At 45.3% G+C, this 26413-nt stretch overlaps 1 protein-coding gene across 18 annotated transcripts; it reads left to right on the plus strand.

Annotated features, from left to right (window-relative positions):
- Positions 1 to 25679, plus strand: LOC120755641 (nucleolar pre-ribosomal-associated protein 1-like). 18 transcript variants are annotated; one of them, XR_009208061.1, is made up of 13 exons: positions 2 to 189; positions 703 to 1568; positions 12204 to 12337; positions 14371 to 15289; positions 15799 to 15939; positions 17552 to 17922; positions 19082 to 19193; positions 20137 to 20280; positions 20910 to 21019; positions 21582 to 21758; positions 22094 to 22335; positions 23351 to 23900; positions 24506 to 25679. XR_009208061.1 is itself a non-coding variant. In XM_040070917.2 (13 exons), the coding sequence occupies exons 7-12, from the start codon at positions 20101 to 20103 to the stop codon at positions 23719 to 23721; spliced, it is 1077 nt and encodes a 358-aa protein (XP_039926851.1). In that variant the 5' UTR covers positions 6 to 189; positions 703 to 1568; positions 12204 to 12337; positions 14371 to 15289; positions 15799 to 15939; positions 17552 to 17922; positions 19082 to 20100; the 3' UTR covers positions 23722 to 23900; positions 24506 to 25679. The 18 variants fall into 18 exon arrangements, 13 of the variants coding, with proteins under 13 accessions (XP_039926851.1, XP_058277442.1, XP_039926840.1 ...); XR_009208062.1 differs by lacking the exon at positions 20137 to 20280 and adding an exon at positions 21429 to 21493; XM_040070917.2 differs by adding an exon at positions 21429 to 21493 and having other exon boundaries at positions 6 to 189; positions 19082 to 20280; positions 21650 to 21758.
- The last annotated feature ends 734 nt before the right edge of the window (positions 25680 to 26413 follow it).

A 26413-nucleotide genomic window follows, 5' to 3' on the forward strand; every position in this document is an offset into this window, starting at 1 on the left:
CTGGATGAAGAGGAGGAGTTTGAGTTCTCAGATGAGGATGATAAAAACCTGGATGCAGGGAATCAAAGGCAGGAGCAGAAGGTGTCTCCTGGGGAGCTTGTGGGCAGTCTCAAGGCATACATGAATGAGATGGACCATGAACTGGCACAGACCAACGTTGGGAAAAGTTTCACCACCCAAAAGAGAGGGGTGAGTATGCCTTGAGCTCTGATTTGTAGCAGTAATTTCCAAACAGGAGATGTGCTGAAAGTGGCCATTCTGAGTAATGTGATCAGAACCTTCCCACGTGCAAGCAAAGTGTGCTGTACCTGCACATTTTTTTCCCCAAACTAAAGCTTTCCTAAGCTTTGAATTTGTACATTTTTTCCAAGACTTAGTTTCATTTCCATGTTTTTAGTAGTAGGGCAAGCAGCTGCAGCTTGACTTGGGAGTTCTGTAGTAGTTTGCTCCCACAGGAAGCTGAACCAGGACTCAGCAACACTTTCTGTCCTTCTGGAACTTAATCTGGGTAATGGACAGTGGTGATTTTTAGCTGGCATGAGCATTTGGAGGCTGAATTCCTGTCTGTGAAGACTCTGGAATATACTGGACTTTGTTGGCTGCAGAATTGTTGTTTCTTTTCTCTTGTGGTTTCCCCTTTTTTTCCCCCCCTTAAATCTGCTCATGCAATTTGATAAAACTTTCTCTTTGTACTCACTGCAGGCAAGTTCTGTTGAAGCAGCCACATCTGAGAGTGCTGGCCCTGATTCTGGAGCTGAGGATGCTGAGCTGGCACCCGTGGATGCGGACATGAACCTGGTGGCAAACCTGCTGGAGTCCTACAGTGCCCAGGCTGGCCTGGCAGGACCCACTTCGAACATTTTACAGAGCATGGGGGTGAATTTACCTGAGAACACAGATTTCACTGGCTCGAGCAGCTGAGCAACGCAGCGAGAGACTTTGGACAAGACATGGCTGGTTAGGAAATGAAGCACAGACAGACAAGCAGGATGTGGAAGAGGAGGCCAAAGGTTTTAATTTCAAGCATTCTGTTCATTATGTGTCACTTCAGCAAAGCGAATTGTCCTAGGGTGACTGTGTATCCCCAGTCGTCTATTGGGTGCAAAAGCGGGGGGAAGAGCTGCTTGTTTTTCCCCAGGAGAACTCTGCTCCTCAGAGTGACCTTGAAGCGGGGGAGTTGGAACACTGCGAGACGAAAGAAGCTCTGGTTTTTTCCCCAGCAGTTAGTTAGTTTAGTGCTAGCGTAGTTAGACGCTGTAGAATAGCTGAAGCTTTTTGCTTTTTTTTTTTCTTTTTTCCTCTTTTTTTTTTTTTTTTCCTCTTTTTTTTCCCCTTTTTTTTTTCTTTTTTGCCCTCTCCTCGGAACTGTTCCAATCTCTCCAGACTAAGGACCTGGGGAAGCACCGGGGGCCTCCACGGGGGACCCACCCCACCAAGACCAGCCCTGCACATCTCCTTTTCTCCCAGCGCCAGTGGAGGCGGAGTGGCGGAGCACAGTGACGACCCTCGAGGAGACTTTCTTTAAGTTTGTTATCTCTCCGTAAGAGGCACGAAGCTCTTGTCATCAGGTATTGTGCTGGGAGTGCTTTGCCTGTTTAATAAACAGGTTTTTTCCACTTCTCTCTGAGGAAATCTTTTCCCGAACCGGCTGGGGGAGGGGAGGGGGAGCCCCGTGGGAGGGTTTCTCCCAAAATCTGCCTGAAACCACTAAATTCTTACCTGCAAAAACCTTTTGTTTGGACACTCTTTTGGATGGAAATGAGATTTTCCCAGCACTAACACAATTTCAGAAGACTGAAAAAAGATGCTGGGATTCGAATGAAGCTTTTATTACAAAATCTCTCTTCCAGTTTTCCAATCAGTGATCCAATTTGCAACATTTCTAAAATGTCTTTTTACGTGTTGCTAAGTGGTTTCAATATCTGGGAAGCAGTTCTTGTTCTGAAAATGCTGCTGCCTTCAGGGGGAGGTGGGAAAATACCACATTACAGGAAGAGTCTCATGGATTTGGGAATGCTGGTGTCCTGGTTTAGGGACAAATTTGGGAGAAAACTTTTCAATGGGATTCCTTTGGGAAGCACACTCAAATGGCCCCTCTTTTTAACCAGTTTGGTAAAAACTTCTTCAGAGAAAAGTGGAAAAAACTATTTTAATTAACATGCAAAGTGCATACAAGTACAAAGAATGAATAATATGAAACAGTAAAACCTCTCGTTCTGGAGTGAGATGGTGTCATGGGTTAGTACAGTTTGTTTTTTTAGTTATAAAAGAATGTAAAATAATTCTCCAGGTCAGGACCTGGGAATTGCTTTAGAAGAGACAGAGACCTATCAGAGAGTTAGTTGGAATATTGGCATCTATGCTGACCACTGAAATTGTTAGCTGCGACTTTGGGAAGTGCCATATAAAACCCATGAATTTCCTGTAGGTGGGGCCTTTTCCTTCTTTCCTTTGGCCAGAGGGAGACAGGTAACATCGAGCTGGGCCTGCTGTTCCCCCCTTTTGGGGCGGGGGGGGTAGCTGGCCTGTGGCCTGGCCGGATTCCATCGGCTCCCGGGTGAAGGGGGGAAGGAGAGGTTGCTGTTTCGTAACAGCTACTGTCTTCAGACTTCCCTGGAGCAGGGAGAGATCTCTGCTAGGCCCTGATGGGAGCTACGGGCACCATTTGGGCCGAGGCCACCCCAATTTACATCGAGGGGTGGGCTGAGAGGGCATTTATGATCTTGCCTGGTTTTTTTTTGTGATTCTGGACTGCCTGAGTGCTCCAATCTCTGATGTTTCTGCTTGAGTTTTTCCTCTCTCATTAGCTCGGCCTTGAACATCTAACATCACGAGGTACAAAGAGAGAGAGACAAAGACTCGGAGCAGATTTAACTCTTTCCTAGCAACATGAAGCTTCCAGAGCTTAGCCCTTCTCTGAGAGAGTAAGAGAGGACAGAGTGAACATAAAGAACAACAGGATAAAGTCAGTAAAGTGAGAGTGAAAAGACTCTTGGGACAGAGGGTTGAAGAGTTGGTTTTTCTATTCTTACTTGAGCCATGGAAATGAACTCTATATTTAGGTCATTCCTTTAAATCATGGGAAAGATATGCATTTGGGGAGATGATTGTTTTAATTTGTGTGTAGATTTAAGCAAAGGTGTTTGTGATGAACTAAGTAATATCCTATAAGATGCTTGAACAGAGATAGAGATGAGAAGCCCCCTGTGCCAGTGAGGAAGTGAGATGATATCTCTGTACCTTGAGGTGAAGAATCCTTTGCTTTAGAGTTATTCTTCTTTAAAAGGTGTCACCCCAGTATCCAAAAGTCTAAGACCCATGACCCATAAGCAGCTTGGGAAACTGCTCCTGGGAGGGTCACAAAGGCAAGTTTCTCCGGGGGGTTGTTTTTGTGACAGTTTAAAACCCACAAGAGAACTGTTCTAGGTTGTCAGTGGGATCTATGGCTCTAAAAGATGCTCTTCCCCTAATGAATTGATGAAAGACTATTATCAGATAGTGAAACTGACTGAAAATTACAAGTTTTATCTCTTTATGTTGTTTTGTAGGAAAGTGAACAGTTTGTAAGGGGAGGGAAAAGTGTTTTTTGAAGTTTCATTCCATTTTAGGTTTTTTCCAACTTTCTGTTTTTCTATTCTTTTAGTGTATGTTAATAAACTATTTGTTAATTTTAAGGTTGAGCCTGCTTTGTTTTTCTCCTAGTCTCTCTCTCACAAAAAGAGTAAGTACCAAGACCAAAATTTAGTAAACGTGAAACCACTACAGATGGCAAATTGAGAAAGTTCTTGCCGTGGATGTAGCTTGTCTCTCTCTCAGTCTTTTATCAGTCCCAGTCCCTCCAGCGCTGCTGGAAAATGCCGAGTGGGTCGCAGGTGCAGCCCCCAGTGCTTGGGGTAAAAAGCCCTGGGTTTTTTAGTTTAGAGTAGGTTTAAACAGTTCTAAGAAAAAGGAAAAAAACAGTCCAGGGAACTTCTCTGCCCTAGCTAGCTGAAACTAACTAAAAGCAAAAAAAAAAAAAAAAATCTCTGTCCTGCAGTCTCTCCAAGCCTCCACCAAACCCCCTGTCTATCCGGAGAGGAATGTGTAGGAGTCAGGCAGTTTTCTCCTTGCTCTTAGAACCAGTCTTAAAGGCACAGAACTCAATATACAGCACAAACATAACAGACGATGATGGATACAAGCATCATAATGTCACCCTAGGACAGCTGGTTAAATGTCGGGCAGACATTTAATCCTTCCCAAAAACACGATGCTGCATTGTAAGAACTTGTGATAATTACTGTAAGAATTACTGTTCCTTATTAAGCACAAGGATTCAAAATATAGTTGGATCGATTATGTAAATATTGGCCAGGAGTATTTTTAAAACTTACTTCAGTAAAAGCAGAAACATAACTTTTTTTTTTTTTTTTTTTTTTTTTTTTTTTTTTTTTTTTTTTTTTTTTAAGGTATGCATAACTTCCTCAGTGAAGTATCAGTTCTTGGAGTGAAAGCATTTTCATAATTGGTCACTTTCTGAATTCCATTACTGCTGAATGTTGCTATCATGCCAGCAGTAGCTGTACGTGAGCCCAGGCTGAACAGCTTGGGGTTTTTTTCAGTGAAAATGTGTCTAGGTGGCATGCAGCACATTGCTTTCACATGGAATGAAAAATCTATTCTAGATATAAAAACTTGCGCTTTGAAAAAGATAGATTTGAAATAAAACAGGTATAAATTCTTGATTTACAGACACCAAGAATGCAGTCCTGCCAGGTCCAAATCAGCTTCTTAATTTTTTTTTTTTTTTTTTGTTTTCCATGTAGCAATTAATCAGTTGTCCTCCATTGATGTTGTATAATTTACCTTGTCAACAGTACAGGGAGAGTACTGGCAGGTTGGACAGGGATTACAGGTGGACAACAAGAGCTGGGAAATGTAAAGGTCCTGCTAAAGTTCAAGGAATTTGAGAGGTGAGGTGGGCTACAGGCTCAGATAAATCTGTGCTGGAAAAATTGGATTAACAGGAGTTTTTGAATATAGACAAGGATAATGAGCAGTTAGGGGTGGAAAACAGAGGTACTCCAACCTTGGGAAGGGTTTATGTTTGACCAGGGAAGGTAATTACACTGAAACTACATAAAATTTTCCACTGATAAGTAGTTAGATCAAGTTTAGATACTTTAAAAGAGAACAGAGTTTAAAAAATTATTACATTTAACTGTCGTGTGCCTTTGCTATACAAAAGGTCAAAATGGATTGAAGGACTCTTGTAGTGTATGAGGAAAACTCCTAAGATGAGGTTCAGAACAAAGCTGCTCTTTTGGAAACTCTCCAGTTGATCTTGCTGCTTGGATAATCTCGCTTTTCCATCAGTGGGACTGTGATTTTTCTGGGGCTGTGCTCATTTCAGCTATTTACATTTGTTCAGCAGCTTCACAGCAGAGACCTTCGAGGCTCTGGAAGCGCTCACAGGAGAGTTTGCCATGGAAGAATAAGCATTTCCATGCTGCCTCTTCCACTGCTTCCACTCCATTTGTCACTCTAAGTTAGACATCTAAGTGTGGTCTCACACAGCTTCTCTAACCCCTCTAACCCTTCTTCCCTTCTCGTGATGCACCACGTCTCTGCCTGCATTTTAGGATTTCAGAATGATTTGAAAAGGAATGCTTAATCTAGCGGAAAAAACTGACATTACTCAAAAACTGTGTCTTCTTCCAATAAGTGATTTTTAACAACTTGATGGCAACTTCCACAGAAATTTTATTATTGAAGTAATTTCAAATCAGCCAAGAACACAAATCGCAAAAGGTTGTTTCTTCCTGCCATGTTTTTTCCAAGTTAAAGGTGAACTATAATCTTCAGCACCATACGCAGTCCAGCTACTTTGCCATATCCTGCATCCATCATGTAACCATGCTACAAAGCTCAGACAGCTTTCCCTGCAAGGGTTTTAGTTTTTAACTTCCATCCCTCAGCAGGAGTCCAAAATAACAAAAAACACTCTTGTGCCTCCCTATCCCCCCTGCCCAGGTATGCAAGGCCAGCAACATGTCCTGGAAAGAGTGCTCAACTCCCATCCCAAACACAGACCCTTGCCAGGCACATACACCACAAGAGATTAAAGGGGGAAGAACAAAGGCAGGAAAGCCTCTGTGCCTTCCCCAAGAGTACACATCTCCCTCTCACCTGCAGAAACACCAAGGCCCAGCATAACTCTGATTTATAGTAGTGCTTCTCAAGACAATTCTCCAGCGTTGAGCAAAAATCCCCACACCCCACCTGAGCCAGGGGAAACCACAAGCAAAAGGAAAAACTGACACACAATACACACACAAAAAAACCCCTAATTCAGCCCCAAAAAAGGCCAGAAACAAGCCAAAATTAAGCAACGTTTGCCTCCCAACTCCACACAGGAAAAAAACTTAAGATTCTGAGGCAAACTCTGACACCCACAGAAAAACTGCCCCTCAGCTGCCCCACAGCATCACCTATCACCATCTACCACATTATACATACCTACGGTCCCACATACCACACCTCATAGAGCAATAAATGAACACATTCTCACCGCTCTAAAACAACTCAGAGAAGCTGCACACCCCCACAAACCATCTGGAGAGCTCCACACCGAGCCCGTAAAGCAGCAGCTCCTTCCAGTACCTTTTAAAATCCCCTTCCAGCTTGCAGGCGGCAGGCTCCCTGAGGTATTGGCAGTGCTGATTGTACAGCAGGCCCCAGGAGCCACCCTCAGCCCTAAACATGCAGCCTGATGTATGAAGAATTTTACTTTCCAAGCCAACACCTGTACTAGATTTCTGTTTGCTTTGTATCTGAGAAGTGGGACTTGTGCTGGGGAGGGGCTGTTGGGAAGAAAGGATGGAGTAAATCTGCTCTGGGGATGTGGAGGGAAGGGGAGTATTTATAAACTGTCTCTATATTTCCCAATAATTCTGGGTATTTGGATTTAGCCTGGGATTGTCCGCTAAATCATAAACAAGCCAACCCAGCTCCTGAGCTCTCAGTGAATGCTTGAAACACTTCCACAGAAAGACAAGCTAGTAAAGATTCTGAAGAAAAAAAATATAAATGAAGGCTAATGATGGCTGGAGAATTCGCTTAGGAGTTATGAACCTCAGTGTCTGGGTTTAAAAAGACAGGTATCTGCTAGGGAAAGGCGGGCCTCTCTAGGAATGGGGAATTCCAATCCCTTCCCTCCAAGTTATTATAATTTAGAAGATTAAAAAGGCTTTTCAGTCAGAGCTATGGGGAAAGGAATAACAGTCCTTTACTAGTCAATATAACAGGACAAACAAACAACAACAACTACAGCAATAACAATCATAATAAACGGAACCAAGAACCCCGAGGGGCTTTGTCTCACAAGCCCCGGGCAGTCTGATCTCTTGGGACCCCGAGAACACCAAGCCGAAACGGTGGAAACTCCGGGGCTGATGGCTGGGAACGGCGGGTTGTCCCGGCAGGCAGGGGGTGTCCCGGCAGGCAAAGTGAGCAGCGCTGAAGAGGCCGCGGCGGCTGGACGGGGCTGACCCAGCTCCAGCAGGGCAGGCGAGGGGCTCCGAATTCCTGGGCGCTCCAGCAGATGATAGAATTCCCACCGGACCCTCCGTCAACAGTGGACCGTACGCTGCCAGCAGTCGCCCGACCGTCTTCTCCGGTGCTGAGAGTAGGAAGAAGGCACCCGCAGCTCCTGGAGCCCCTGAGCCTTTCCCTTCCCCCAAACTTAAGTGATCTTCCCCCAGCCTTGACACTTCTTTTGTGTGGGTCAAGTACCCTTTAAGCATCAGTATTTAGTCTCTTAGCAACTTACCGGGGGGGGGGGAGGGCGGGAATTCTGTAGGGAAAGGAAAAAACCACAAAACTGAACCTAACCACCAACACTCAGGCACATGGAGTTTTGGAGGTGGAATCCCAATTTCAGCCTTGGGCACCTGCAGTAGAAGAGGGGTCCTTATCCCCAGCAAGGAAAGGCCGGTGCCCCAGGGTGTCAGGTGCAGCCAAGGATGTGTCCAGGGAATGAGCAGCAAGTCCCCTGTGCCCCTGCCCTCACACTCGGAGGCACACTGCCTCCACACACACACTCGGCAGCAGCTGCAGGTGTGAGCCGGCAGCAGGATGAGGACTCAGAGCCCTGCTCAGAACAGTGCCTGGTGAAAGTTGTTTGGATGATGCGGGGGTGGCTCCTGCCACGGCTGCTTTTAGAGGGGAGCCTCAGCTCATTTTGGTGTAGAAATGCTAGGTGTTTATGGTGGGCTTTAATGGGTGTCTCATGGAACAGCGGTGAGATCATCTCACAGGGTCTGAGGGAGCACTTGGATGTGGAGCATTGCTTAAAGGAGGTGCTGAGGGATAAATCTTTGTGCTGGGCAGCAGCAGGTGAGCCAGTGTGGGTTTGTGGTGGAGGGAGGGTGGGAGTGGGGAGACTTTTCTCCTTCCTATTTTCAAAATTGTGAAAACCACCAATCACTTGTTTTAAAACTTTGAAAGCTTAATAGTAAATAAAATAGTTATAAAAATAGAATTAGAGTAAAAAACCTGAACAATTAGGGTTAGGACAATACGAGACAATAAAAACAAAGTTACAGATGTCTGGGTGCCTTCCTGAGCATAAAGCTCTGAATAAGGACCCCCGTTAACAAAGGCTTATCTCTTAAAAGCAATAGCCTGTTGAATATTCATACATTTTATACATGATGCATAAATTCCACTCAAACAAAGAATTGTCTCTGGTTAGTGTCACTTTTTTTCTTTTAATCTCTACGGCGTCTTCAGGGCTGAGCAAGACAGGAGAAGCTGGTCTCTTCTGATAAGGAAGTAACAAATTCTTTTTCTCTGAAAGATTTACGTTCTCCCGTGGTTGGTGTATAAAAACTACATTTTAACTACGAAACTACATTTACCATACTATCAAAATATTAATACAACATTACCAATCAGTACAACATAATACATATAGTAAATATCTTGCGTAGAGCCATATAATATGCACTTTTCACAAAATTCATCTTGCCAGTCCTTCCCTGGTGCCCCCGGGGAAAAAAAAAAATGGGGGTTATGAGGACAAAAAAAGTTTAATTTGAGGGAAGAAACTCCTCTTCTGGTATTGTCTGTAAAAAAGGTATAGTTCTCTCTTTTCCCATTGTTAGAGAGATTTAGTTTGAGCAAAAACACTCCTTTTCTGTTCCTGTCGGGGACTAAATTGAAGAGAACGCATTTATTTGCTATTGTATTGGTTTAAGGTGAGGTGAATGCCTCCTGTTCCCTCAGTTTCAGGGCTGAAATCGAAGAAACCCCCACCTTTTCTAGCCTTTGAAGGGTTTAAATTGGGCTGCTGCATTTGGAGGCGTTTCCGCCTGTGTCCCGGCACTGAGTGCCTTGTATGGGAGCGCTCCCGCCACTCATTTGTGGGGGAATCGCCGAGGTGGAACGGGGCCGTCGCAGCTGGGCTCTCCGGAGGCGCTGCCGGAGCCGCCCCGGTGGGAGCGGTGCGCAGCCGAGCCGAGCTCCGCCGGGCCAGCCGGCGGGAGCCGCGGCACGGAGCTCTCTGCCTACGCCAGCAGCTCTGTCTGGTCCGGCCACGGGCCTTCCTCGATCTGGTGCTGCGGGCCGGGCGCGTTTCCCGGCACGGGGCTGCCCCCGCAGCCAGAGGAGCGGCTTTCCCGCCGGGAGACGCGCTCGGGGCGGCGGCGCGGCGCTGCCCCTGCACGCCCCGCGCCTCCGCCTGCGCGGCCTGCGCGGCCCTGTCGCCCCGCGGAACGGCGGCGGCCCGGCGGCGAGTCCCGGCCGGGGGCGCTGCGTGGCGGGTGGGCGCCGGCACGGGGCTGGCCCTGGCCGCCGAGTGCTGCCGCTCGCCCGGCCTGCCCCGGCCCGCCGGCCCGCCGGAGGGGTGGAGGTCAGTAGTTCTAGAAGAAGAAACAGTTTCGGCAAATTATTTTGTTTTGGCTAATAAATGAGAAGTTAGGTTTAAAAAGTAAAAAAAAACCCATTTTTTTCGTGTGTATGTTAGGTAATATATTTAAGGGAATTGGGGGGAGGATGATAGGGGATGTCGTATTATGATATAATTTTAGGACGTTTTATATTTTATTTTGTCAGCTTAGTGTTCAAATTAATATGTTTTGATTATATGTAGATTTATCTATCGATACAGTTAAATGTAGAGACTGGAAGTGGTATCTATATATGGTTTTTATTCAATATTACATTGTTTGGTGGTATATAGTGGTTTATTTTTTGGTCTTATTTATTATGTTTAATTTGGCTTTTGAGTGAAGATAACTATGGATGGCTTTGTTTGTATTTGAGGTAGAATTAATTTAAGTAGTTTTATTTAGTAGACTTCTGATATGTATTATTGGGGTTTTGTTTTTGTTTATTGTGAGTGTTCGGATTGGGTAGGGTTAGTCTGGCTGGTGGAAGCTAGGGTGTTTCGTTAGATGAATTTTTAAAAGTTGTTTTCTGTTTAGTGGTTTTTAATAATGTATTGTGTGGCTTTATTTTGTTTGTAGGTGGTGTGCGATAAGGGATATGGTTTGTTTATTTATTTAATGTTGTGTTTCTTAGTTTCCATGTTGATCAGGTTGGTTTTGAATTGAGTTTTGCTGTTGAATTTTTTTTTGGTGGTGTATTATGTTTTTAAAGGATATGTTTTCTAAGGCTTACCATGCTGTAATGGGCTGTAGCTTGAGGTGTAGGAGAGGTTTTGATTTATTCAGTGATGGCTTTTATTATGGTGAATACGTAGTGTTTGTTTTTAGTGGGTTTGAGGTAGTGTGGTGTAGTTAATTTGTTAGGGTTTTCTAATATTTATAATTGGATTATTGTTTATTATAGTGGTTTATTTGTCTTATTTGATTGCAGTATATGTTTTATAGTTATGCATAATTTGGGAGCTATTGTTTATGTTTAAATTGATCTTTTGGTTTTGTGTATATTTAGAGGTGGTATTTTTGTTTTGATGGTTTGAGGCATTATGGGTTTATTTTTTGGTCTTTCTGATTCTATTTCTGATATTTTTATTTTTGTAGTTTGATTTGTCTGTTGTTTTGGTGTTTTATTAGTTATATTTTTGTGAACATGGGTATTGATTTGGTGATTTTTTTTTTTTTAGTTTTTTGGGGGGCTAGTGATGTTTATTTTTTAGTAGTGTAGGTTCTCTTATGTTGTCAATAAGTTTGGGGTTTGTAGTTAATTTTATAGAGTATTGGTTATTATTTTTGAGTTAGTGGAGAGATGGAGTTTTGGTAATTTTTTTCTAGTCATGTTTAGGGTCAGTTGTGCAGTTTTGAGTTTACTAAGTTGGTTTATCTTTTTTACTAGTTTTAGTGATTTGTATGGTATTTTATATGGTTGTTTTTTATTGTTGTTCATATTTTTATTATTTGATAAAGAATTGTTAGTGAAAAAGAGTGTAGTGTGGTTTGTTTGCTGATGGTTGTATGGTGGAGTTTTTTAGTTTGTGTTTGTTTAGGGATTTTTAATTAATGAGATCAGTTTTTATTGGGTTAACTTATAATTCATTTAAAGATTTTAGGGTGGTTTAGGTTTTTGATATGCGTGCATTGTATGAAGAGAGTAATTTATTTGTTTTCTGTGATATTGGTGGTGTGGTGGACAGAGGGCACTTTTGTAGTAGATATTTTGAAAGTTTGAGGGGTTTTGGCACTTAAAGTATTTGTTTTGAAGGAAGTTTGTTTGGAATGCTTGGGCTTTTGGGTTAGTTACGATAGGATTCTTGAATGTTATTATTAATTAGGTTTTATTACAGTTTAAATTTGTGATTTTTTTTGTTATACTAGTAATAGAAATAGGTTTTGATTTTGTATGTACTAATGGGATTACTGTATATGGCATACTAGTTTTGACTAAGGATGTAAATTTTTGTGGTTTTGATGTGTTAGGTTAATTAATTCATGTAGTTCAAAAGACATGGATTTTTGCTTTTTATTTGTTAGAGATAGGTCTTTTTAAGTTGGGGGGGGTGGTCCTAGGCATAGAGTTGAGGTTTTTTATGGGGTCGGAGATGGGGTTATTTTTATTATATTTGCTAGTTTGACTACAGGTAATAAGAGTTGCTCTTTTTTTGTTGTTTTGTTTTGTTTCGTTTTTTTAATTTTCTTTTACGAAATTCACATATTTGCGTGGTTAGGGTAGTGGTGTTTCTGGAGCAACTCTAAGCACCCACTCTTGTTTGTGTGTTTTAGGTGCTCCGCTCGTATTACACTGAGACCTCCTCATCAACTGGCCAACAAATCTGCTAAGATGATGCTTTGATGTTTGGTTTTCCTTATGGTAGCTGAGAGACACCAGCCCGGTGACAGCAGGACATGCGCAGAGGGTGAGGCGACCTTCCTTCGCACCCAACCGTGGATTCTGATCCCCGGATGTCCCAGAGATAAGTGGAGGGCTCAGGCCACGGAGGGGATGAAAATGGAGCGCTGGGTTGGGACATGCCGGGGGGGATTTTTGAGTCAGTTTTGGTTATGGGGATGTCCAAGATGTGACCCTTTAGGCCACATCGAGGGAAGCTCTCGCAAGGCCGAGCGTTCCCGGTGTGCGTCGTGTCACTTGTCCGTCGGGTCTTCTGTGTGTCCCGTGTGGCAGGTCTTTTGCTGTGGCCCTTTGAGGGGCCTGTTGAAAATGCCAGGCACTGTTCTGAGCATCTCCCTATTCCTTGGCCAGGTGCCTGAGCCTTTGACTCGGGAGCTCAGACTCGCATTTGAATCGCATCCTTCTCTAGACTCATCCAGTCCAAAGTCTTCTCAGGTCTTGTTCTGAGCTGTATCGACAGCTGTGCACTGCCACAATCCCTTCTGGTGGGTCAGGACTTGTAAGAATGCAAAGATAGGTAGAGAATTCTGGCCCTAGGACTCTTGGGCATCCATCACTGTGGTTCTTGGACTGAGTCATCTTGTTAGCATCTTCTTCCTGCAGGGTTCTGTGAGCCTGGCCAGCTCACCTTGGGTCTCCCCTTGGTCATTGCATTCCGAGTTCTCTCCGTCCTCAGGGCCGTTCTTCTTGCTGAGAGCTTTTTCTCTCCCTGTTGCATCCCCTCATTGGCCATTTCCTGTGTAACAGATGTTGGTGGGTATTTGGCCGCGAGCTGCTCTGCCTTGCTGCATAGCTGGCTGTAGGGGTAATAGGACAAGGTCTGCGGCCTTGAAATTTGTAATGTAGGGTGTGCTTGGACTGTAGATGGTAGCTGTAGACTGACACCAGATGCCTGGAGCTGTCAAGTTACCCTGCAGCACTGTGACGTTTTTCCAAACATTCTTTCCGATGCAGATGGATTTAATCAGTGGCAGAGCGCTCCATCCCAGTGGAGGGGGTTCCCCCAAGGAAGTTGGTCACTGTTCAAGTCGAGAATCTCTTATTTCACATTTATTGGCCCTCCAGTGCAGGCCACTGACACGAACAGCTTCAAACGAGCGATTCCCCTGCTAACCCTGCCCTGGGAGCAGCTGGAGCCTCCAGGCCGGGCTGAGGGGGCAAACACTTGGGGGTGACACAGCTCCACACTGAGGGTACTTGGGGACAATGTGTCGCTTTGTCCTGGATTTTTTTTTTTTTTTTAAGCTTTCTACAAGTTTTCAATCATTGACTTGGTAAAAATAAATGGTAAAGACTGAAAACATGAGAGGCTGACAAGTTATATGCACCAAAGACAACTTTTTTTAATAGCTGTGAGACTTATATCTTGAATTTGGGACTTCTCTTTTGGCCAGCTGTATTGTAAGAAGTCTTATTTTAAAGTAAGCTGTTTCAATAATGAAATTATGGTACAAATACCCTGTAATGTCAGAAGGCTAAAAGCACTAACACCAACATGGCACCACCATGGCCGTGTGAAGAGCCCAAGGGAAATGCCGGCTGGCTGAGGGATCCTTGCGTCCCCTCTGGAATAAATCCTCGGAGCTGCTGCTTTGCAGTCCGGTTTGGACACATTTTGCTGCCGCTTTGGTTCTGAGGAAGCGGAAATCCGTGGATTCCTGGATGATTTCCGTAGCTTCCCCTATTTTGGAGGAGCTGCAGGGTGAGGTCAGTATTCTGAGGGAGCATCCCGGGGGCTTCTCCCAGCCGAGTTTCTCCTGGAGCTGGGTGCTGGGTGTAATGCCGGATGTGTAAGCTGGCTTTGGGGCGTTGTGCAGTCCCAGCTCTAAGCCTGAGCCCGGGCCTGGCTGTGTCCCAGCACTAAAGCCGGCAGCTGGGTGTGCTTTTCCAGCCCTTCCATCACGCAGGCGATCCCAGATTCCTGGAGCTCCCCGGCGCACGGCCTGGGCTCGCTCCCGGGGAGCTGCGCTTCCGTCTGCCCGAAGCCAGGGCGTCCTGCCCAGGTTTGAAACTTTATTGCTGTTGTTTTTCCTCTTCCAGGGAGCTGGCAAAAAAGGAGAGAGCCGCTAGGAAGCAAAGAAGCCGCCCGAAGGCCTTATCCCAGCCCAGGGTTCCCACTTTTCTCTCTGACTCCTGAATAATTGCTTGAGCATAACCAGGGAGCGTCTGTTTGATTTCCTGCCTTTTCCAATAAATCCTTGCCTTCAGCTGGAGCGCGTTCCTGGTGTCCTCCTCCTCCTCCTGCTGCATGGATTTGTAAATAAAGTTCCTGCCTTCTGTCCCACTGAATTTTGTTATTCCAGCAATTGTGGCTCGCTCGTTCCATTGAAACTTCCCCGCTCTGCCGAGAGTTTGAGATGTCAAATCCAGGTAAGACTGGAGTTTCTTTGGATTGCTACTCCCACAAAACACAGATAATTCTTGGAGAAGTGTAACGTGCCATGTTTAGTTCTCACTTCCCTTTAAAATCAGAGCAGAGGAGGCAGATTTTAAATCATCCTTCCATGAACTTCCAGCAGCCTCCTGACTGTTCCAAAAGTTTTCAATGTTAGAAATTCCCGAGCTTGTTTTCCAGGCAAGCTGGGATTTGGGTGTTATTCCTTCCTTTTATTTCATGGTTTTCCTCTCTCTTATTTTAGTGAGGGGGTATTTATTGCAAATGCCGATTTTCCATCCCAGTTGGAATTTTTGTACATCTTAGGGCACATTTGCAAGGAAATTTGCCAAAAGAGTGTCGGTTACTGGGCATTGTGGATCACCGTACCTGCAGGATGCTGTAAATTCCCAGGAAAACTTGCTGCGTGTTTAATTGCCGTCATGAATCTCTCTGTAAAGTCAAATTCACTGCATTTTTAATGCCGTCAATCCCATTACAACCTCACTCCTGGCCTAATTGCTGTTCCCTGGACACAATGGGGTGGATCTTTCCTGCCTTGGCACATTTGGATGTTCATGCGAAGTGAGTTTCCCTCTAAAATAGAATTTGTTTCCAAGCAAACCTGGGAATTGTCTCAAAACCTTCTTGCCTGGGAGGCACTGGGTTTGTTTTCCCCATCCCTGCGTCGTGCAGGATCCTCCCGGAGCTGTGTTAGGCAGTGGCAGGAGAGGAGAGCTGCATTTATTTTTATATTATTATTTATTTTATTTTTCACTTTTTGACATTTGTAACTTTTTTCCATTCTCTTTCTTTTAATTGTTTTATTTTTTCATGGGGTTTTTCTGTATTTTTAAAAAGGTTTTGTATTTTATTGCTTCTAATTTTGTATTTTAATTTTATTCACTTTATTTTTTCTATAAAATTTTTAAAATTTTATTTTTTCTATAAAAATTAAAAGTAATTAAAAAGTAAAATATTTTTATTTTTGTTTGTTTGTGTATTTTATATATTTTATATCTTTTTAGTTTGTTTTATTTTTTTCATGTTTTCTTTGTTCCTTTTTTTTTTTTTTAACCCTTTCTTACCCCGAGTATGTGGCAGATTGTCTGCTGGCAACAAAGAAGTTGGAAAATGACAGCCGTGGCCACCCCCCGAAGGCCTGGATATAATGGGGAGTGAGAGCAAAGCCTCTGTACTTTCTGCTCCATTGAGGAACCCGAAGGGAGAAAGCTGTAAGCGCCACGGTGCCGTTTTTTTCCTTTTTATCCCCTAACAGGTCTCATTCTACCCATGAACAGGGTTAGCAGCAGTCACTTGATGTCGGGGTGTATTTCAGAGGTTGCAATAAAAGAAAGGAGATTTTTTTCATTCTGTAACTCTCCAAACCTCATTGTTTAGTGAGAAAGAAATCCAAAACAAAGCAAATGAAAAAAAACAAAAAGAAAACAAAACCCCCCACAAACAACCCCCCTTAAAAAAAAAACACAGAAAGAGAAAATCTGCCTATATTATTTTAATGAGAATGAAATCTTTACCCTTTAGAAAATCAGGCTAATTTAATTCTAATTAATTGTTGTTCTGATGTGTTAGGTTAATGAATTCATATAGTTTAAAATATAAACAAACACAAAATTTAAAACAATCAATAGAAAAATAAGAAAGTATAAATAATGAGAGAAATGTAAAATACAAAACCCAATATCAGTAATATAAATAAATGCAATCTATATAAAGGTATGTTATGTGTATTATGTATAATATACACAGATATGAATATAAAACAGAAATGGTAGTGGTAAATATAAACATAAAAAATACGAATATTTTAAAAGATAGCCTAGCATGAAGGCTTTTTTGGTTTGAACGTGGCGAGTGGCAGGGTTGTGGCAGTTGCGCTTGGGGGTCTTTTGGGGCATTTCTTTGAGAGGATTTTTGGGCGGGGATTTTTGGGCCCGTTCTTTTTTGCCTCCGTTCTCTGCCCGTGCCCGAGGCCGGGCTGAGCTTCGGGGCAGTGCTGCCACCGTGTGGACAGAGAGCGGTACTGCAGCCCCCCCGTGCCCGTCCCCGCCGCGCGTGGGAGCGCCGGGCTGTGAGCTCGGGGCAGTGCTGCTACTCGACCTTCCAAAGATGGCGGCAAAAAAGGTGGGAAAAGGGTAAGGACCCTGGGTGTGTCCTACCCGCTGCCTGCACGAGACCCCGATCACGGCGCCGCCCGAGCGCGAATTCCCGCGGCGTTTCGAGGTGCGGGGGGACAGGCTTGGGGGCTCAGCGGCGCCGCGGGCGGGCGGGGGGCGGGCGGGAGCCGGGCCTGCGCCGACAGGCAGCGGCGGGGACGCCCCGGGAGTTGTCCCTGCGCTCGGCCCGTCCCGTCCCTGTGCCGTCCTCTCCCCTCTCCTCCCCTCCGCTCCCCGCCGCTCCCCGCCCTCCCCACTCACCCCCGCGCTCCCACCCTGAGCGAGCTGTGAGCGGGGGGATGCTGTTCACGTCCCCGGGAGCTGTTGCTGCCGCCCATAGAGGACTCGCAGCAGCCTCGTGTCGTCTGTGTGTGGAAGGTTTGATCGGCTTTGTAGCGGATGTGCTGTTACAGGCTGGGAGCGCTCGGTTTTCTAGGTGGGGAAGCCTTTGAAGTAGCCAAGCTGAGCAGTTGCTGAGAGTTCCATGCCTGGTGTCCCCTAGGATTCTTGAAATAATGATTAAATAGCTATCATAGAGTTGAGACAGTGGATCCAGTCGATTTGTTAGAGTGGCAGAAACGGTTTTTTGCCTGCAAGTGTGTTGGGATAAGCAACCCTCCCTAATGTCAGAATGAATTTGTATGCCTTCTTTTCACTTTTTTCTTTCTAGATTGCAGAGTGCTGGGGAGACTGTTTGGGATAAAGAGCTGAAAGCTCCACGCTCCCGAGGGAACGCTTTGGGCCCCTGCCGCTTCTGAAGCGCACCGATAATCCCGGCTCCCCCAGAAACCTTCCGAAGCTGGAAGAGACAGGCAAGACAACTGCAGGAGGGGTGCGGGAAGCACTTTCTCCCGGGTCTGGACGGCGCTGAGATGGGAATGACTTCAGAATATTCCTCGTGCCTCTCCTGTTGCCAGCCCGGGACTAAGTCAGTCCCTGCGTGTGGTGGGAGGAAGCCTGTGCTGGAGAGCGAGAGAAAGGTCCCTGCTGGTCGCTGTGTCCTCGGTCGGCAGAGAACTGTGACCTTGGCCGGATGGGTCGGTGAGTATCGAATTGATCCTGCCTCATTTTGAATGACTTGTTTGAACGAGTCGTCAGTAGGGAACAATTTTATCCTTCAGGCTTTAGTTCAGTTTCTTTTTCACGGGTTTCTGGTTGTTTTTATCATGAAATTACTGAACCCTTAAGTTTGTTAAGTTAACCCTGAAAAGGTTCAACAAACTAGTCCTGAGGGAACTGGGCAATGGATAGTTGGGATCCTATAGCCCTTATAGGCCACATTGGCATCACCCCCTGGTTTTGGTGCCCAGGGAAACTCCCAAGTTAAGGCTAATCAAAATATCAAGCAGTTCTCATAAAACTCAGCTGTCCAAACCTTGACTTAGGATCAGAAATTGTGGAAAACATCAAAGCATCTGTGAAACAAAACAGGCTTAAAATTCCAGGAAATCCAAGAAAGGTGGCTGCTGGCTCCTGGCATCCTGGGCTTGCCAGGCAGCCTTCAGGTCAGAGGAGCCCCTGGAGATCACGGTGCCCAACCGTTCCCCCGGTGCCACCACTGTCCTGTGTCCCCAAGGGCCACGTCTGCTCAGCTTTCGATCCCTTTGGGGATGGGACCTCCACCACTGCCCTGGGTAGCTATGCCAGGGCTCGACAGCCTTTCCACTACCAGACTTGCCAATATCCAGCCTAAACTGCCCTTGGGATCACGAGAGGCCCTTTCCTTGCCCTGGGTCTCACAGTGGCTGCCTGAGCAGCTACGACTCCAACATGAGAGCGGCTGCGTGTTTTGTCCTGGCTTCCTTCTCTCCTGTCTGGAAGGGGCTCGCTTTCGAGAGAAGAGCCAGGTAAGGCTCGGCTCCATTGCCAGTTTGGTCATGGACATGTGTGGGAGAGATGTTGCCTTGCTCATCCACCTGTCTGCATGTGCTGAGAAGGCTAAAAGAAGCTTTTCATCCTCTCTCCCATTGTTTCTCCTCTGCTGTTTGGCGTTTTCTCGTGTTACAATCAATGGACAGAGAAAGTGAGAAACGCGTTTTAGAAATTCTTGGGAATTTTGCTTGTGGGAATGGAAATCCTGATGGAATTGATATTTGACCTGTATGGCCTATGAAACATCACAGAAGCTGATTTATGTGTTCGTGCTCCTGTTGTGTTTGTGTGGGCGATGGTTCAGGCTTCTCTCCCTGGGCTCTTGCAGTTGCTGTATCTCTTGGATGCTGTGCAGAACGGAATCAGGCAGCCAAACCTCAGGTTCACCTTCTCCCTGGCCCTTTGCATTGCTTGTGTGGCAGAGCAGATCCTGAAGCCAGGTACTGGAACTTCCCGCGTGTGTCGCTGCTGGGGTGGAAACCAGAGCCTCGGGGAACGTTGATCTCCTCGCCTGCTTTGTGCTCCTGCACTCCTGACTGAACTTTTCATTCTGGGGGAGAGAAGGGGAGGGATGGGCAGCAGTGTAATGAGCCTCAGAGCAAAGGCCTCCTGCAGTTCCTGGGCTGTTCTCCCAGCTTGGAACACTGCACAGTACAGCTTCCATTTATTATGGGATTATTGTCTGTGGTTGTGGGTTGGGAACATTGTCTTCCTCCACGATGCCAGTTTTTTCTGTTCACAGAGGAGCACGTGTACATAAAGGTAAATAGATTCCTTCTGTCACATGAGTATTTGGACCTGAGGAAAGTACCAGGTTTTTTCCAGCTTTTCTACAGTTTTGATTTTGAGGCAGGAGTCCCATTTTAGGTATCCAGTAATTCTTCAGAAATTTATAGAAAAAAAGCCATAAGAATACATTGAAATCTCATTCTCCCATAGGTAGTTAATTGGAGGTATCTTTCTTTTGTTTCATACTGAAATTAAAAATGCTGTTTCCGTGGGGTTTTTGCTGTTTTCCTAATACTAGCACCCAATGAGTCATGCTGTGTGTGTTCTGTGAGCACAATATGCAGAATATTCTGCCCCAGCTGGCTTACATTAATCTCTGAGTTTTGATTAGCAATGCTGAGTTCAACTGAAGTGTTTTAGGATCAGCAGCTTCTACAATTCCATTTCCACTGCATGTTTGGGCTGCAGACTGACTGTTCCTGATGGATGTTAGTGATTAAATTTGATAGGAATGGAAACGGGGAAGTCCAAAACAAGCTCTGGTAAGCCCTGAGCTGGCACTCCCAGGGAACCAGAGTTTTGTCCTCTTAGGAGCAGGTGTTATTTGGAAATGTCTAAATGTCTGGTGGTGGTATTTTTCTTTGTGGCTTCCAGTACAAAGCAGAGCATGAGTGCATCCTCAGATTTCTTGGGAAAGGGCTGCATGACAAACATTGCTGTGAGCTTTATGGCTGCCAGAGGATTTTCCAGGTCATTCTTTCCTTTTTCAACAGTCATTTTTGTGATGAGGGCTCCCAGGTAAGAATTTAAAAAGAAAGCACAAAAACCCCAAAGCACAGAAGTTTGCATGGCTTTGAGATCTCAAGTACAAAGCAGAAAGGAGCAGCTGTCTCTGCCTTTGCCCTCTTGAAAATCTGGTCCTTGTTGATTTTGTGTATGTGTGGAGGGGGAAATAATTGCCTATGTCCAAACCAGTCACATCCTTATCCCCTGAAACTGAAACAGGTTCCTGCTATGGTGGAACCTCACGTGGGTACCGTGGTTTTGTGCCTACAGTCAGGGCCTTTTCTTTTTGGGGGTCTCCATTCCCCAGCCAGAATATTTGTTATCTGAACAGTGCTTCAGCGGGAGGGAAACTCATTTGCTGGGAGCTCTCAGGTTTGGGAGCATCCACCCTGAGCATTTCAGGTATCAAAACCTTGGACAAAAAGTTAAAATTGTCTTGCTGGCTGAGGACTTCTTGTAAGAGTAGCACCTGTGGCAGGAAGCTTTGAACAGAGAAGGTCTTTCCTTCCCTGGAGTTGCTGAGAGCAGCTGGTCTTTATGTTACCTCAAAGTTGATCAGATACCAGTCAAATTGCTAATTCTCAGTTAGATAATTAGATCTTAGATCTTAGTAAAAGGACAAGTTCTATTTTCTGTTTCAGAGCCGTATTCTGGAGATATTACAAAGTGCTGCCCGTGTCACCAGAGCTGCCTATGAGCTGATACAGGATCACAGCCTCCTCACATGGGTCCTGCACAGCTTAGAGAAAAGGTAACCAGAGAAGGAGAGGAGAAATGGGAACAATTTTACTGTCCATACAGTAGAATAATTATGTGACTGAGTATGAAAACGAGGGTGACAGGCAGGGAGACAGGGGCACCAAGGGTTGTACTGGCAGAACTTGATGAACTCTGAGGTGTCTCTTGTGGTTTTGAAAACAGAATTGAGATGCTTTCAGGTTGTGGTAGGAGGGATGGTGGTGGAGGGGCTTCATGATTTGGAAAACACTTCCTTGAAAACTGAGAAAGCAAAACGGCACCTTGTATTGGTGTCTTTACCTTTTAAATTTCAAACACCCTCAGTTCACATCCTGTCCCAGCACCGACATGCTGCACAGTAGTGGCTTGGAGCTGTGTAGAACATTCCTCCTCCCCTCGCCTCTCCCACTGTGCCCTGACAGGTTCAGGCAAGTGTACCAAAAGTGCACCAGAATATGGTCCCCTGTAGGTGATGGACCACGTGCTGGTGAGCATCTGCCTTCCAAGTATGGCTTTCTGTGTTGTTTTGTTGCTCTTTGGTTGGTTTTGCTTGTTTATTTTGTTTTGTTTTTCAGGTTTCTGGAAAACAAGGTGATAAATAAAATTATTTTCTTACTCCATACTCTGTGGCTAACAAATTTAGGGGACAAGAGAGAAAACAAGAGTTGTTCCCAGGAGAAGAGGAAACTTCTTCCTCTTCAGCTTGTCAATGAATTTCTGTATGTTTTGGTCACGTTAATCAAATGTATTCGGTAAGTCCTTTGTTTTGTTTCTTCTTTTAGTCGGTTTGCATTTTATCCTCTGTCTGCTTAGAACTTTATTAAGGCTGGGAGGATTTCTTCATCTCTGGTAGATGAATGGCTTTTTTCACCCTCAGTTTGTGTGTTGAGTAGTGAATTTAGATGAGATCTCTTTGACAGGAGGGTTTAGGTGTTTGAATACATGGGGAAAAAAGTAAAATGCGATGTGCAGCTGCTGTCAAGTCCTAAGTCCTTAATTCCTGGCCATTCCGCCAGTAAGGATTAAAACCTGTGCTTATTAATTAGTGTGCAGGAAAAGACATGGCACTTGTGCTTTCTTTTGACAGGACTAATGTAGATCTGGCCAAGCTGGCTGAGTTCTTCAGCCCCCTCAGCTCTGTGCTGGAATACCGTGCTGTTGTTGCTGAGGCTTTTAGGGAGATGAGGCGTTTCACGGTCAACGACAGCGTCCTCTCCAGCAGGGAGCTGCTGCTGCTGCTGCACAAGTGGAGCCTCATCTGCAGAGACCTGCAGCTGCAGGAGGACCTGCAGGCCCTGGCTCAGAAGTACCAAAACAAAGAACTGCTCAGTAAGTGCTAAACTACCTCAAGGAAGGCACATTTTGTTCCAGCTCTTAGAGACCAAGAGTACAAGTGAGGCAAACTTCTCTGGAAACAGTATTAATACATTCTGTCAGACTGATGTAGCTCGAGGGAGGAGGAAAGGAAAGGGAAAGGCGTTTTTCAAGTCTTCCTTGTGGTGAAGTCTAACCTTTACACAATTTGGAAGCTTTGAGGAAACAGGGTTTAAAAAGGGAAAGAGCTGTAAAATGAAACTTAGTTGCAAATCTCATGTGAGGCTTTGAAAAATGGTATTCTTTAATGAAATCTTAAAAGGAAAAGCAGTGCCTGGAGGCTTTTTGGTCAAAGGTTTGAATCATTCTGAGTGTGGATAGGGATCTGAAAGTGATATGTAAGTAAATAAAGCAAGTGACAGTTAAATAGCTGATTTTTTTTGTTGTCATCAGTTTGGAAGAAAGGAAAAATATAGTAGAAGTTGTGTGATTTCTTTTGTTCTCTCTGTGAACAAAAAGTGCAAGGAGCTTGGAAGTGGGAGGTCTTAAAAAAACACTGGTTTCCTGCAGCAGCAACTGCTTTTAATGCCCATTAAAGCTTCTCTATGTTTGTTTAAGTGTCCTGTATTGGTTAAGAAAGTGTCACGTATTTAGGGGATACTGTAAAAGCTTTAGCTTTTCTAAAGTTTTTCTCACTCTTTAAAACTCCTCAGAGAGACCTGAAAGGAATTTTTGCAGTGATGGCTGTAACTTACTCTGTGTGGGGGTTGTGTTGCTCCAGGCTTCAGGAGCTTCTCTCAGCTCCAGGCTGAGTGGTCCAGTTTGGATTAGGGTTCCAGCCTGGAGTCCCTGGGAGCTCCCGGAGCCCCTGGGAACAGCGGCAGGCTCCATGAGGCTGCTAAACAAGGCTGGTGCTTACCACTGTAACAACCGAATCGACACGGGAGAGCACCTTACTCGCACGGTTTTGTACCAGGAAAATCCTTTGGAGTGTCTGATGTTGGTTTTGGTGGTGGTTTTCCTCTTACAGAAAATATTAAAGACAAGAACAAACCTCAAGCCTCATCTCATGTGTATCGTCACATTCAGAAAAAGAATGAGGTGGAAGAAGATGACGCTGCTGCAGATGTGGAAGTGTCTCAGCTGGAGAAATGCAGAGAGCATCTGAATTCCATACTTGCCCACTGGGACCCTGTTTTCCTGGCACCACCCTCCCCCCAGGGAGGGGAGACCCTCAGAGCTGGTGAACCTGGGGGCGAGGCAGTGGCTGACATTTGTGCATCCACTCCCGTGGTCAGTGCGGGGCTGGTGAGGTCCCTGGCTGGGCAGAGCCTCCTCAGGGAGCAGGACGTGTCCCCAGCACTGAGGTGGCTGCTGAACTGCTCAGGGACGAGACACTGAGGAGCAATCTCTCAAGGCTTTTCACCCGGCTCTGCCAGGTCGGCAGCACCTCAGCTGGGCTCTCCAGGGAGCTCGGAGTGCTCAGCTCCATCATGCTGCAGCTCCTGGAGGAGCAGGGCCTGGCCAGCACCTTCCACGAGCTTGTGAAATCCCTGCGCTTATCGATGCAGACAGGACAGGTGACTTTCTCGTTCTTATCGCTCATGCGACGAGGCAGTGGTGGGAGGAACTAGGAAATTGCACGGCTTCTGCAATCCAGTCAACTCATTTTCCCATGTCCACCAGGGCTCATGGCTTCCCAAAGCAGAAGCTGCGTCTTTGGTGGGGTGGGGGCAGGGGTGGGCAGCGGAGAGCATGGAAAAACTCTGTGAGGTTTTCTGACCTCACAGGCGACAACACATATGCTCCCTCTAACAGACTTCCCTTTCAAGGACTAAAATGGAACTAAAGGTATAAAAAAAAAAATACAATTCCAAGAGGGAAAATAATCTGTGAAAAACAGGTCCCTGTGGGCCTGGATGCTGATTCCTCTTGCTGGTCAGTGATAGCACCTGACAGGTCAGATTTCAAACTGTTATATTTAACAGGAAACTGGTTTGTTTTTCATCTTGTGAGTAGGATCATTGGCTTTGCATGGGCAAAGCCACCCCAGTTTTTCCATCTAGGAAAAGAGTTAGGGAACCTTTTTAAAACATAGTCCTGGAGGCAAGCAGCTCAACTTGGGATTACTGTGTGGAAAGAGAAGAATATCTGTTCTGATTTTTCCCTCATCTTTCTTCCACAGCTGTTTTTGTATTCCTGACTTCCGTTTCCATCGGGGACACGTGGCTTGGAGCGCAGGAGCCATATGTGTTACTCACCCGCATCAGATTGGTCTGCAGCAGTGCAGGTTATGAATTACAGGATGACTTGGAAACTCGGAAACAGGGAAAAGAAATGATTGTGTCTCTTTGCAAAAAATTTGGCTACATCAGGGCATTAATTCAGGGAAGGAACACTTCATCTTTAACGTTCTGTGCTCTGCCATCATCACTGTGAGCCATGAAAGCCTCCTGAGCCCTTCTCATACAGAGCTGACTTGTTTGGTCAAAAAAATCAATATTTATTACTGTGTGCAAACTCAGGGGAAAGTTTTTATTCAACATCTCTCAGTAGGACATTAAAGCTCGGATTTCCCTTTTCTTGAGCAGTCTGAGACACAATATTACTTCTATCATCTTTATTACAGGCATTTAAAACTTTTTAAAGAACCAGAAAGACTGTTTGTGCACATGTGTGTGTCATTAATATCCACCCTCTCTCCATTAGAGGATGGGAAAAAAAGGCTGCAGAGCTTCCTACCACGGGCTGTAAGTGCAAATGATGAGGAGCCAGAGGTTGAGTCATGATGATTTATTATTTCTTAAAGAACCTTGTTGATTTTGTGATTCCAAAACCAGTATGAATAGAAGACTGAACTTGGGACTCATGATGGTCTTCTTGGGTTTAAAAAGCTTTAATGGCTTTGACAGACATTTATATCAGACCTGGTTCATTTTTATTACTTTTTTTAATTTAAAAAAAAAAAAAAAAAGCCCTGTTCCATCACTGCTGCCGAACAAAAGCCCATCTTCCCTCCACTTGGAACACGTGAGAGACAGAACTAAACCCCACAGGATTTTCTGCTTATCGCTGATATGTGAGTTGTATTGGGAATTCTCTGTGAAATCTGATAAATTGTTCTGGAATGTGGCTGTGAGGGTAGCTGAACGTGCCAGCCCGGATGTGCAAAGATGCAGTGCCAGAACGAGAACCTTTGAAATGTAAACCAGGATTTATTCAGTTGACTCACGGCTGCGTGCTGTGCCCAGGTCCTTTGTACAAATACTGTGCAGGGAAAAACCAGAACGGCACATTCCTTGTACTATGTATTGAATTTTGGGGATGGCATAAATAAAAATGAGATGCAAATGAGGGAATTGCTTGTACACATAAATGTTCTTGTCCTAAAGGAGCCATCGGCTCTGTACCAAGACTTGAGCTAAAAATTACATTTCTTTAAATACCCCTAAGCCCTTTAGAGGCTATAGTTTGTGTCATGTAGAATTCCTAGGGGCTGACATCAGGAAATCTGTGAGCCACATTGAGCTGAGCGAACCAAACCAAATTTGGCCGAACGCAGCCACCGGCACCATCTTCTGCTATACCAAACCCAGCTCAGCTGAACCCGGCCTCCTGCTCTCATGAGCATTAGCGTGAGTGCAGTCACTGCCTGTGAGCTCCTGCCCGACCCCGCGCTCCCATTCGTGTCCGTGCGAGGGCTTGTGGGACTCAGCAGCAGGAAAACACTGAGATGTGTGTTTTAAAGTGATGCGGCCCCGCTTTCCCGTGCAGTGCCTTCTTGCCGACCTCAGCTGAACTGACCAAACAGTACTGAGCTCTGGAGAGTGACACCAAGTTCCTAGATAAGCCAAACTGAGGTGAATCCAGATGTACTGAACCGAGCACAGGTGAACCAATCGAGTCCAGTGGAGCTGAGATGAGCTCAGCCGAACCGACCCTAACTGAGTTCCATAGCTGAGCTCAGCCAAACTGAAATTCTGCTGAAGTGTTTCCTGATGTGTAAAGTGACAAGGATCCTCCTGGATTCCAGTACGTGAGCAAGAACAGCAGCAAAAGCTGCATATGAAGTTAATTTACCCCCTTCGAAGCG

Source organism: Hirundo rustica, chromosome 8 (genome assembly GCF_015227805.2).
Source record: "Hirundo rustica isolate bHirRus1 chromosome 8, bHirRus1.pri.v3, whole genome shotgun sequence".
Lineage (NCBI taxonomy): Eukaryota > Metazoa > Chordata > Aves > Passeriformes > Hirundinidae > Hirundo > Hirundo rustica.

Bases quoted from the DNA above. Each gene is read 5' to 3' on its own strand.
- LOC120755641 (XM_040070906.2), top strand. From the start codon at position 20,101: ATGTCTGGTGGTGGTATTTTTCTTTGTGGCTTCCAGTACAAAGCAGAG. The intron at 20,281-20,909 runs GTAAGAATTTAA...TTTCTGTTTCAG, and splicing joins TTTGTGATGAGGGCTCCCAG to AGCCGTATTCTGGAGATATT. The intron at 21,759-22,093 runs GTAAGTCCTTTG...TTCTTTTGACAG, and splicing joins ACGTTAATCAAATGTATTCG to GACTAATGTAGATCTGGCCA.